This window comes from Triticum dicoccoides, chromosome 4B, assembly GCF_002162155.2.
Source record: "Triticum dicoccoides isolate Atlit2015 ecotype Zavitan chromosome 4B, WEW_v2.0, whole genome shotgun sequence".
NCBI lineage: Eukaryota > Viridiplantae > Streptophyta > Magnoliopsida > Poales > Poaceae > Triticum > Triticum dicoccoides.
In genome coordinates this window covers 84,957,344-84,969,501 of record NC_041387.1, presented here as the reverse complement: position 1 = coordinate 84,969,501, position 12,158 = coordinate 84,957,344, and the positions used below count along the sequence as shown (strand labels likewise).

The 12,158-nt window shown below is 49.0% G+C and overlaps 1 protein-coding gene across 3 annotated transcripts; it reads right to left on the bottom strand.

Moving 5' to 3' along the window:
• Positions 1 to 493: 493 nt before the first annotated feature.
• Positions 494 to 9,920, bottom strand: LOC119295165. 3 transcript variants are annotated; one of them, XM_037573517.1, is made up of 10 exons: positions 9,789 to 9,920; positions 4,185 to 4,312; positions 3,662 to 3,733; positions 3,098 to 3,292; positions 2,828 to 2,984; positions 2,495 to 2,711; positions 1,918 to 2,057; positions 1,727 to 1,789; positions 1,556 to 1,633; positions 494 to 796 (listed from the first exon to the last, which is right to left on the bottom strand). In XM_037573517.1, the coding sequence occupies exons 1-10, from the start codon at positions 9,831 to 9,833 to the stop codon at positions 767 to 769; spliced, it is 1,125 nt and encodes a 374-aa protein (XP_037429414.1). In that variant the 5' UTR covers positions 9,834 to 9,920; the 3' UTR covers positions 494 to 766. The 3 variants fall into 3 exon arrangements, with proteins under 3 accessions (XP_037429414.1, XP_037429415.1, XP_037429416.1); XM_037573518.1 differs by having other exon boundaries at positions 1,942 to 2,057; XM_037573519.1 differs by lacking the exon at positions 9,789 to 9,920 and having other exon boundaries at positions 3,649 to 3,733; positions 4,185 to 4,242.
• Between the last annotated feature and the right edge of the window lie 2,238 nt (positions 9,921 to 12,158).

Below are 12,158 nucleotides of genomic sequence, written 5' to 3'. Positions count from 1 at the left end.
AGCGCGTGCCTTCACGTCGACAACTGCGAAAGCACTGCTTTGGACGATGACATTGCCCAAACACTTGCAGGGAAGGGCGGTGGAGGCTTGACCGACAACAGGCGCAACACAGCCGGCGACGAGATCTGCTTGAGGGGTTGGCACGGTGACGAGCGACCGTTGGGAGGCATCCATGGTGACGCTACACGGCCAAGGAATGTGGTCCAAAGCAGGCGAAGGGAGAGCGGGAACTACCGCGCGAAAATGTCCCTCCCACCAAATCTTACGAATGATAGGGGACACCCTCAAATCGGCCTCCCACCTTGTTTCTAAAGGTTGAAAGGTGATGGTCCGATATGGTAAACTATGAACTAGCGGTTATTTTGCAATTCGGCACGATATAAGAGGTCTACTCAAGACGCTTTTAGTAGGTAAAGATAAAGATTTCTGTGGATAAAGCATCCTGATGATCCACAAAGAGAGTACAAGATAAATACTTCTACAAAACCTCCTGAGCCACAAAAGAGAGTATAAGATAAGATTTCAACGTACGAAAACCTCATAATCCACGAGAGAGGAAAGAATAGGGATCGGCAATGTGAATTTGTACACAAATAAGCTACTCCACATACATAATAAAAACACAAGCATTTGGACAAGTCTTCAAGCCTTCTTCACATATGACAGTACACAAACATCATAACAACAATTACTCGCAAGCTCCACTGAGTTCAAAATACCAACATAAATGAAAACATGTGATAATAAGCAGGGGCATCTCCACTCTTCAGTCTTTACAGGCCGCTTCTTCATCCTCCTACAAGATGGCAGCAATGATAGAACTAGTAAAGAACACAAAATTTGAATATTTAAATGAGTTTACAGCGATGTCACATATTTAACACTTTCACACACGGGCAGTGCCTCCACAAGACATCAGAGATGGAGAACTAGGAAAGACTGACATTTCAAAGGCTTGGCTGATGGCGAAAAATATAATCACAATATACTCCCTCTGTTCCAAATTAGTTGACGCAGATTTAGTACAAAGTTGTACTGCCTCCACAAGACATCAGAGATAGAGAACTGGGGAAGCCTGACATTTCAAAGGCTTGGCTGATGGCGAAAAATATAATCACAATATACTCCCTCTGTTCCAAATTAGTTGACGCAGATTTAGTACAAAGTTGTACTAAATCTATCTGCGTCAACTAATTGGAACGGAGGGAGTGGTAGTGGACCGTGATGTTCTATTCCTGTTCTGTTACAGACCAACTAGGGTTCTTGATTGCACAGTGGTTCACGTTCCAGAATCACAGCAGCAACAATACTTTTCTCAGCACGGTCAACGAGTATATGGAGTCATCTACACAAAAACATGCAACGGCACCACTAATCCTGTACATGCCACAACTAAACAGAGCAAAGAAAAACAAAGCAGACCAGTTTCAAACACCAAACAGATTTAATGACCACAGAACAATCATCAAGTTTTAGGAGATACAAACACCAGCGAACCGCACAAAAACTTCAGACATACAACTACTAACAAATTGAAGGAGATTGGGACTCGAACCTGGATTTTGGAATGTAGGGCTAAGAGCTCAGCACGTTTCTTGCGGAGTTTCTCCATAAGTTCCACATCGTCAAGATACTTCAGAAGATAAACACACAAGAAAAAATTAGTCAACTGGTCAAAATCAATTTCCCACAAAATGGTTCTTTACCACACAATTTATGGCATTACATCGAAGGACTCTCTTATCCTTTCCTCCTCTTCTCTCAGTTCCTCTTCTTCATCGTCGTCTTCCTGCACCCGAGGAAAAAACACATAATTAACACTGGCGCAGCAAAATAAATATGCAACTGCAAAAGATGGACCACAGGTAAGTAACATTGAAGATACTAAAACGCTAGCCATTATATATATTACCATACCATCTTTTTGGCGTTGCAACACACCTCATCGTTACAGGCATCATAACCAAAGGAGAGATCAGTTTGGCCGCAATGAAAATGAGTAGAGGGGTGCTTCATATGAATACTTCCATTGTCCGTACAACCATGACATTTAACATCTAAAGGAAGACAAGAGTGAGACTTGTCATTTAAGTGCAAGAAAACCAGCCTGGCTCAGATAGACAAGAATAGCTGAATAAGTGGCAAAAAAATGCATGATTGCAGCACATACAACTGGCTGTGCGTGAACCAGTTCGATTGCGATATTACAAACATAAAGCTATGTATGGTAGAAGATGGCACAATAGGCAAACAGTCAATAGTAACAGCTCCACAATAAACCAGAAACGCATTTGCAATTATATCTATCAGCTAATTTCAAACAGTATTCCAAAACTGCTTAATTAAGATAAGAGTGTATACTACCTTTGCCAACAGGGTTAAGCCCACAGAAACTGTTGAGAAAATATCCTGGCGCAATGTTCTGATCTATATCTAACAGCTAAATTCAAACAGTATTCCAAAATGATTAATTAAAGATAAGAGTGTACACTACCCTTGCCGTTAGGGTCAATCCTGCAGAAACAGCAGAGAAAATATCCTGGCGTATCCCTCTGAACACGTGTGGCTTCAGCGAAAAATAGATTGACACTGCCCGCATCATCATTAACTCCTTTAGTTTTCATAGTGATATTGAAATGATAGTACCATGCATTGGGACCTTCACAGATTAATTGCCAATGAACAATATGTTCGAGTTCATACTTCAAATCCTAGAATGAGCATGGATTGGATCAGTAAGGTTGCATGCACAAAGCATTAGAAATAAAATACAGCAATCTTGGTAGTGGGGCAGAGTGAGGGCAAGCGGGATGGAGAGAGAATGGACCTGATCTTCGTTCTTCTTGTCCAGTAAAGCTTTAACCAGTCTCTGCACATTGTTAGTTTCCCTCTCAGCTATTTGCAAACTTGTGGCGACCTTCCTCGTACCATCTGACCACTCAAGAGATTCTCGTATAAGACGCTCCTTATTCGTTTCCTTGGACCTAATTTTAGATCAGACAGAGCATATGATTAATATAGATGTTAGTTCTTCAGAGAAGGTAAGAGATTATCTTTTCGAGAGAGAGAAAAGGAAAGAGAGAGCTCAGAACATTACGTGTCAGTGCTACGGCCACGAGCATAGGTATGGAAAGCACTTTCAAATGCATCAAGGCTCTCGAACGGCCCACCTGGCAGCTCTGGATATGAGTGATAAACTCCTGAACGATCCACTCTGACATAGACTGGTGTAGGCAAACGGAAATGCCTCCAGGCCATAACATGGTCGGTATCCGAACAAGGATTGGGAACCCTGCAGTGGGAAGGCTCGGTCAATGAGTAGAAGAACGATTGTATGTTTGTTATGTTAGAAGATATAAGGGCTGTTTGGATCGCTGCCAACAACTACCCTACGAAAATCTTGGCGCTGAATGAGGAGGTGGGCAGGCGTTTGGATCGCCGCCAAAATTTCAGATCCACGCCAATTTTTGGCTAGCTGTTTAGATTTTACGCCAACTTCCGGGTGAGCCAGCGGCGGCAGAATCTCTCGCCAAATTATTGGCGTGCCCCGATTTGGCAGGGCGGGCGCAGGCGCCATCCAAACAGCCCCATAAATAATAACATGGGATCTCAACTAGATGGAGAAACAGAAATCGAATGAGCAAAAACCTGTATGACATACTCTTTGGGCTGTAACGGTCCGTAGGAAGCAGCACACAGGTCAGAAGGTGGCTTCTCCTCAGCAGGCAAACCCCTGAGACCAAAAAAGCAAGCTAGATGAGTACATAAGAACAATTTGCATGTATACCAAGACATTGAACATGGTGACACGGCCAAGTTGAAGGGCGATTTGCAATCCAAGGGGCTGGAAACACAACCGAAATGCACTTGTATATCTATCTACGTTTAGATTATATTTACAGGTAAGAACAGGTGAGGTGACCAAACGAGAGGCACAGTGCAGAGATTCTGCCTCCGACGTGATACACCGGCCGATGCATGAAGTAAAACGAGCAAGCTTGATGAGTGGTTTAACAGATTTTAAAACCGAATACCCCAAAATATATCATGCGTGATGTGACCTGGAACCTTGCCTCGAGAAATCGGACTGAAATTTAGCTACGAATCACCGTCCACAGAAAAACTAATTCGATTTCGACAAATCAAAAACAGGAAATGATTAAGGAGCGAGAGCAAGATCTTACGCGGAAGGTGGCGTCTGCCCTTTTGCCTCAACGGATCTGATCTTTACCGGCGGGGGTGGTGTGAGGTCCCCCGTCCTCTCTTTCCGCTGCTGCCTGTCCTCAACAGATCCGAACCTTACCGGCAGGGTGTCACACCTGCATCATCGGTGGTGGATGCGGTGGACGAGTGAGTTGGGGCCCCGTGGCCAGTTGGCACGGGCCCACTTGTAAGGATTGGCACGGGGTGCGTGTGGCGTGGGTTATAAGCCAGTGTGGGGCTTTCGGTGGAGGCATGTGAATTGAACCTGAATCTGAATCCTCACCCTCTCTGTATCTCGTCTCCCTTGGAAAGCAAGCTAGTTTCCCAAGCCTAAATCTCATCCCCTTTTCCCCTCCGATCCGATCTGAGAGAGCGAGTTCGTGACAATTTGGTACTCAGAGCCACTTTTCCCCCCGGATTTTGCTCCGCCGCGCCCCCTTTTCCCCGTTCCTTTCACCGGCCGTAACATCCACCGCGTGGGGTGTGGTCCGCTCCGGCGAGATCCACACGAAATCCCCCGTGGGGTTGGCTGGAGTTAGAGCGAGGCGACGGCTCCTTCGTCCAAGCCCTCTGCTCAGACGCGCCACGTTCTCAACGCCATGGCAGATTCATCCAACGAGCTCAAGTCCTTGATCCAGTCCCTCATGACGCGGTTCGACGACAGCACGCGTGCGGGCGAGAAGCACCTCGAGGCGCAGCTTGCGTTCAACACGCAAGTCTCGTCCGATCTGGCGCATCTTCGCAAGCAGCTGGATCTCACGCAGGCGGACGTCGACGACGTGCGGCATCTCCGCGATCCACCAGCATCTCCGACCGCGGGGACGCGTCTGCGACAGCCGGCGCCTGGCGCACAAGACGTCGAGCCGCAGGGGTCCTCGGTCACGTCGCTGGAGCAACAGCACGGGCCCCTTCCGCACGCACCTCCGCCGCGTCTCAGCAACGGGGGTCCGCCGCTGTTGCCCACACGGGGCGTTCCGATGTTTCCGGGCACGAACCAGACCGTGGCGCACGGGCCAGCGCGCGGCGTCCACTACGACCAAGGGCAGGAATACGCCTTCAAGCCACCCAAGCACGACTTTCCGCGCTTCGATGGCGACGCGCCCAGCCTCTGGATCGACCGGTGCCTCGCCTACTTCGACCTGTACCGCATCCCGCCGCACACATGGGTCACCACGGCGTCGCTCTACATCAAGGGCCATGCCGCACACTGGCTGCAAGCGTTTCGCCATGGCCATCGGTCCTCTACTTGGGAGGAGTTCACAACGGCGTTGATCAGTGAATTTGGTCCAAACGAATTTGAGGTGGAAATGCATAAACTGCTGCAGCTTCGTCAGAGCGGCAGCGTGGCAGAATATCGGACAGAATTTGAAGCTCTCATGTATCATTTGCTCGCCCTCGACGCGACTCCCAACCCGAAGATCTTCGTCACGCAGTTCCTGCTCGGATTGCGTGATGATTTGCGGGCTGCAGTTCGCCTTCAGGAACCTTCGAGCATCACACGTGCGGCTGTCCTGGCCAGGATAGTGGAGGAAGAAGCCGGAGTGCAATGACCGCGCCCGCGCATTGCTCCAGCGGGTCGCCCGCCGCCTCCCCCTCTACCACCACAACGACTTGGGGGCGCACCACGGGCAGGCGGCGCCGGGCAACCCAACGACGAGCTGGCCCGAGAGCGCCAGTTACGCGACCACCGGCGTGCAAACGGCCTCTGCTTCAAGTGTGGCGACAGGTACTCGCGCGAGCACAAATGCAAGGCCGCAACGCAGTTGCTCACCATCCATATTGGGGATTTTGGGGAAGTGCTCAGCGACGATACCGTCCACACACTGGATTTGCTGGACGCGCCCGAGCAGCAGGAACCAGGGCCGGAATGCTGCGTGCTCTCCATGCATGCTGTGGCTGGAACAGAGTCGCCACGCACCATTCGCCTCAGAGCGCTCGTCGGCAATCAAGTCATGTTGCTGCTCGTGGATTCGGGGAGCACACATAGCTTCATCTCCACCGCGTTCGTGGAGCGCGTCAAGGCTACCACAGTCGCTGTGCCGGCAGTTGAGGTGCGCGTCGCAAACGGCGAGAGGATGGTTTGCAACAGGATGGTAAACGGGCTGCAATGGTGGATCCGGGGCCACACGTTTCACACTGACATGCGGCAGCTGGACCTCGGGGCGTATGATGGCGTGCTGGGCATGGACTGGCTGGAGCAGTTCAGTCCGATGAGCTGCCACTGGCTCGAGAAATCCCTGACATTCGTGCACCAGGGCGCCACTATCACCCTACAAGGTGTTCGACCAAAAGACCAGCAGGCGTTGGAGGAGATTGAGCCTGATCAGCTGCGCAAATGGCAAGCCGGCAATGACATTTGGTACATGGCTGTTTTGGACTTGCCTCGCGCCAACGAGTCACAGCCAACCAAGGTGCCACCGAGCGTGCAAGGCGTTCTGGACAGCTTCACCGACGTGTTCGCCGAGCCCAAGGGCTTGCCACCCCATCGCCGCCACGACCATGCTATCACTCTAGTGGAGAACGCGCAACCAGCAAATTCCAGGCCGTACCGTTACTCACCATTGCAGAAAGACGAGATCGAACGCCAAGTCCAAGAGATGCTCGAATCAGGCGTCATCGAGCATAGCATGAGCCCCTACGCCGCGCCGGTGCTTTTGGTCAAGAAAAAAGACGGCACCTGGCATTTCTGCATCGACTACAGACGGCTCAATGATGCTACGGTCAAGAACAAATTCCCGCTTCCGATCGTGGACGAGCTCCTCGACGAGCTGGCCGGAGCGGCATTTTTCTCCAAGCTGGACCTGCGCGCCGGCTATCATCAGATCCGCATGCGTGCAGGAGACGAGGAAAAGACTGCGTTCAAGACCCATCACGGTCACTTCCACTTCAAAGTGATGCCGTTCGGATTGACGAATGCTCCAGCCACCTTCCAGTGCTTGATGAACGCATCCACCACCAAGTATGTGCGTAAATTTGTAATCATTTTCCTTGACGATATCTTAATCTTCAGTGAGATGTTGGAGGAGCACCTGGAGCATCTTCGCATCGTCCTCGACCTGCTGCGGGCTCATCAGTTATACGCAAAGGAGTCCAAATGCTCCTTTGCACAAGACAGCATCTCCTACCTCGGCCACATCATTTCCAAGGACGGCGTGGCCACGGATCCGGAGAAGACACAGGCCATGCTGGCTTGGCCTACCCCAACCTCGGCCACCGAGCTCCATGGCTTCCTCGGCCTCACGGGCTACTACCGCAAGTTTGTCGCGCATTATGGCATCATTGCCAAGCCGCTGACTAACCTCCTGACCAAGAAAGGTTTTGATTGGACAGAGCAGGCGCAGGTGGCTTTCGACTTGCTCAAGCGCGCCATGGTGACCGCGCCCGTGCTGACACTCCCTGATTTTGCTCGCCCGTTCGCCATCGAGACGGATGCGTGCGACACGGGCGTGGGCGCGGTGCTGGCACAGGAGGGCCACCCAGTGGCGTTTCTCAGCAAGGCGTTGGGCGTGAGAAATCAAAAGTTATCCGCCTGCGAGAAGGAGTTCATAGCGGTCATGATGGCTGTGGATAAATGGCGTGCATACCTTCAGCGGGGGCCGTTCACAATCATTACCGACCACAAGAGCTTGTGCAATCTGCAGGATCAGCAACTCGCCACCGACCTTCAACGCAAAGCAATGGCCAAATTGGTCGGCCTTCAGTTCAAGTTCTGTTATCGCCGCGGCTGTGACAACGGCGCGGCCGATGCTCTGTCTCGCGTGGGGGCAGGTTTGAACCTGGACGCGCTCTCCAATTGTCAGCCGGCTTGGGTTCAGGAGGTGGCCAACTCCTACGCCACAGACGCCGACGCACAAGAGCGCTTGGCGCGCCTGGCCATCCGCAGCCCGGACGACGAGGGGTTTGAGCTCTACAAGGGACTGATACGCAAGCAGGAACGACTCTGGATCGGCAAGAACACAGCTCTCCGCACTAAAGTCATCAGCGCCTTACATGACAGTGCGGTCGGTGGGCACTCCGGCGCGACGGCCACTTATCAGCGCGTTAAGAAACTGTTCGTCTAGGAGGGGTTGAAGTCTGATGTTGCAGACTATGTTCGTCAATGCCCGGTCTGTCAGCACGCCAAGCACGAGCAGTTCAAGCCCGCGGGCAAGCTGGCGCCTCTGCCCGTGCCCACCGCGCCATGGCGCGACCTCAGAATGGACTTTGTGGAGGGTCTGCCAGCATCGGAAGGCTTTGATTCAATCATGGTGGTGGTGGACCGGCTCACCAAGTTCGCGCATTTCATCCCACTCCGGCATCCCTTCAAGGCACCACAAGTGGCTAAGGTCTTTTGGGATCACGTCGTCAAGCTTCACGGAATCCCAAACTCCATCGTCTCCGACCGCGACCGCGTCTTCACCAGTGCACTGTGGCGCGAGCTCTTCGCCAGCGCGGGCACTAAATTGCTCTATTCCACGGCATACCATCCCCAGACGGACGGGCAAAGCGAGAGGGTCAATCAGTCCATGGAGATGTACCTACGGTGCGCGGTGCACGATGCGCCCCGCCAATGGCGCCGCTGGCTTCCAACCGCCGAATTCTGGTACAATTCTTCCTTTCATTCCTCCATCAAGTGTTCTCCCTTCAAGGCGCTTTACGGAGTGGAGCCGAACTTGGGCGCGCTGGCGCTCTGGGACGACAAGACGACGCCGATCATCGACGGCGAGCCCTGGGATTGGGGCGTGCACACGGCACGCCTGCGCGAGCACATCCTTCGGGCGCAGCACCGCTTCAAGAAGCAGGCCGACCAACACCGCACCGAGCGCTCCTTCGAAGTGGGTGACTCCGTGCTCTTGAAGCTCCAGCCCTATGCCCAGTCTTCGGTGGCCAACAGACCATGCGCCAAGTTGGCATACAAGTACTTTGGCCCGTTCACGGTGCTCGCCAAGATAGGCAACCTCGCTTACAAGTTGGAGCTTCCAATGGACAGCAAGATCCACCCAGTCTTCCATGTGTCGCAGCTCAAGCCCTTCACTCCCAAGTACACTCCAGTCTTCGCCTATCTGCCGCGGCCCCGGACCTCGTCGGAACTGCTGATGAGCCACTGGAGATCGTCGAACGCCGCATGGTCAAGCACGGCAACAACGCTCTGGTGCAGGTCAGAATTCGTTGGAAGAACGACGCCACGGCCACGACTTGGGAAGATTACGACACTCTTCGCCATCGCTTTCCGCAAGCTTCCGTGTGGGATGCACCGGCAGCCAGCGACAGCGATCACCACCAAGCTACTGAAGACGGCGCCAGTTCTCAAGGGATGGGGAATGTCACACCTGCATCATCGGTGGTGGATGCGGTGGACGAGTGAGTTGGGGCCCCGTGGCCAGTTGGCACGGGCCCACTTGTAAGGGTTGGCACGGGGTGCGTGTGGCGTGGGTTATAAGCCAGTGTGGGGCTTTCGGTGGAGGCATGTGAATTGAACCTGAATCTGAATCCTCACCCTCTCTGTATCTCGTTTCCCTTGGAAAGCAAGCTAGTTTCCCAAGCCTAAATCTCATCCCCTTTTCCCCTCCGATCCGATCTGAGAGAGCGAGTTCGTGACACAGGGATTGCATGGGGAGGGGCACTTCGCTAAGGTTGCCGTCAGTTGCCATTATTTCGCTGAGGCTGGCGGCGGGGAGGAACACGGAGATTAGGGTTAGGACGATTTGCTTCCTCGTGGGGTGGGTGGGGAAAGGCCGGAAGGGGAAGACGAGATCGGAGCAGGATCCTCTCTAAAAGGAAGTCAGGGCTTGACCAAACCTGGCCAAACGGGCCGGTCCGGCTAGAGTTGAACGGGCCAGGCACGGCCTGGCATGAAAAAAAAACACGGGCCGAGCCTGCACGCATGCTGCCCACTTTGACCCAGGAGGCGGAAAATCCTATATGCCACATTCTGCGGCAGATTGTCTTCGATTCACACAGGGCAAGCGATCAGCGAGCGTACCGGCCAGCCCAATAATCAGAAAAGAATGAGCTACACTACCGGCCGGTTTTGGGAACACTCTAGGAGCTTCTAATCGATTTTCTCTGGTTTGAGGAACCTTCTAGAAGGTAAGGGAGGCTTTCTGAACCGGTTTTATGTCCTTTTCTGTATCTTTTTCGGTTTTTTCTGTTTCTTTTTTCTTTTTCTTTTTCTTTTCGCTTTCCTTTTCTTTCCTTTTTATTTTTTTCCTTTTTCTTCATTTATTATTGCATTTTTACTTTTCATTTCCAACAAATCATCAGAAATTTCAAAAAATGTTCGCATTTTTTAAATTTGTTCGTTTTTCTAAATGTTCCAGTTTTGAAATTTTGTTCACAAATCCCAAAAAAATTAGAATTTTAATATTTGTTTTCTACTTTACAAAAAATGTTCGAAAATTAGAAAAATGCAGAATTTCAAATTAATAAATGTTTGCATTTGAATTTTTGTTAGCAAATTCAGCAAATGTTTGGGAATTCCAAAAGATGTTCGTATATTTACAAAAAGTATTTAACTTATATTTAACAAAAAATTCAGTGTATATCACAAAAATATTCACTGTGTATTTCAAAATTGTTTAGCATGTATCAAAAAATGTTCTTTGCCTATTTTAAAATTGAACATCGTATATTTACAAGAATGTTCAATGGTCGAATTTTTTGTATTTTTTTTCTGGATCTGTCACGGCATGGAGTTCACAGAAATTTGCGCGATCAACTAACCACAAACGCTTAATAGCTCAACTGGGTAAGAACGCTTAATCGCCATTTCAATGTTACGAGTTCGAGTCCTCGTTTAAAGCGTCTTTTGTTCTTTTATTTTTGGTAGCGCTTCGCTATGACACCATTGAATGGGCCGGCCCATTCAGTTCGCGCCTGCGCGAAAGCTCGTCCTTTTGACGCTGGCAAGCGTCAGCTAGGGACAGACTCCCGCGACAAATTGTCGGGGATTCGCACAACACAAGTATTCCAGCCACGAGAGATGGCCGGCCCAGTTCTAGCTTTACACTGCACCCAACCGGTTTTGGAACCTTCTAGTAGGTTCCCTGAACCGTTTTTTTTTAATTTCTACTCCTTTTTTATTTTATTTTCCTTCTTTTTTATTTTTCAAAAATGATCAAAAATACTCTAAAACCAAAATTTATTCACAATTTTCAAAAATGTTCCTGTTTCGAAATTTTGATCAAAAAATTAGAAAATGCTCAAAAATTTGTAAGTTATATAGATTCTAAAAAATGTTCGCTTCTTTGTTAGGTAATATCAACCAAGTTTGTAATTCCGAAATTTGTTCAACATTTGAGAAAATGTTTGCATTTTCAAAATTTGTTCAAAAATTCAAAAAATGTTCGGTAATATCAAAAATTGTTCTCAATTCCAAAATTTGTTTGGATATTCCAATTTTGTTTATATTTTTAAAATTTGTTCTCAAATGCAAAAAAAGTTTTGAGGAATTTCAAAAAAAATCAATGTTTTTAAAATTTGTCCGTAATTTATAAAAATGTTTGAGTTTCAAAAAAATTGCTCCTTTTGTAAGAACAAATGTTCAGGAAATTCGAAAAATATCTTATTTTTTTAATAATTTCACAAATTAAACAATGTTTTCAAAATTTATTCACTTTATTAAAAAAATGTTCCAGGAATTTCAAAAAATGTGCAGTTTCAAATAAAATGTTCGTATTTTTGAAACAATTTCTTCAAATAATTTCAACAGTTGCGTTTACATTTTCCCTTTTTCTAAAAAAATTGTACAGAAATTTAATTATTTTTTGCATTGTTTCAAAAACTTCTCCATGTTTTCAGTTTTTTTCCGAATAATTCAAAAAACTATACAAAGAATTAGGCTGTATTAAGTATCCCGCTCCATTGAATTCTTAAACATATTGCGCTAAATTTAGTTTCTAGCAGTCTTTTGCTCTAGTGGCTAGCGGCACTAGTTGACGAGCTGTTAATCACGAGTTCGAATCCTCCAAACAGTG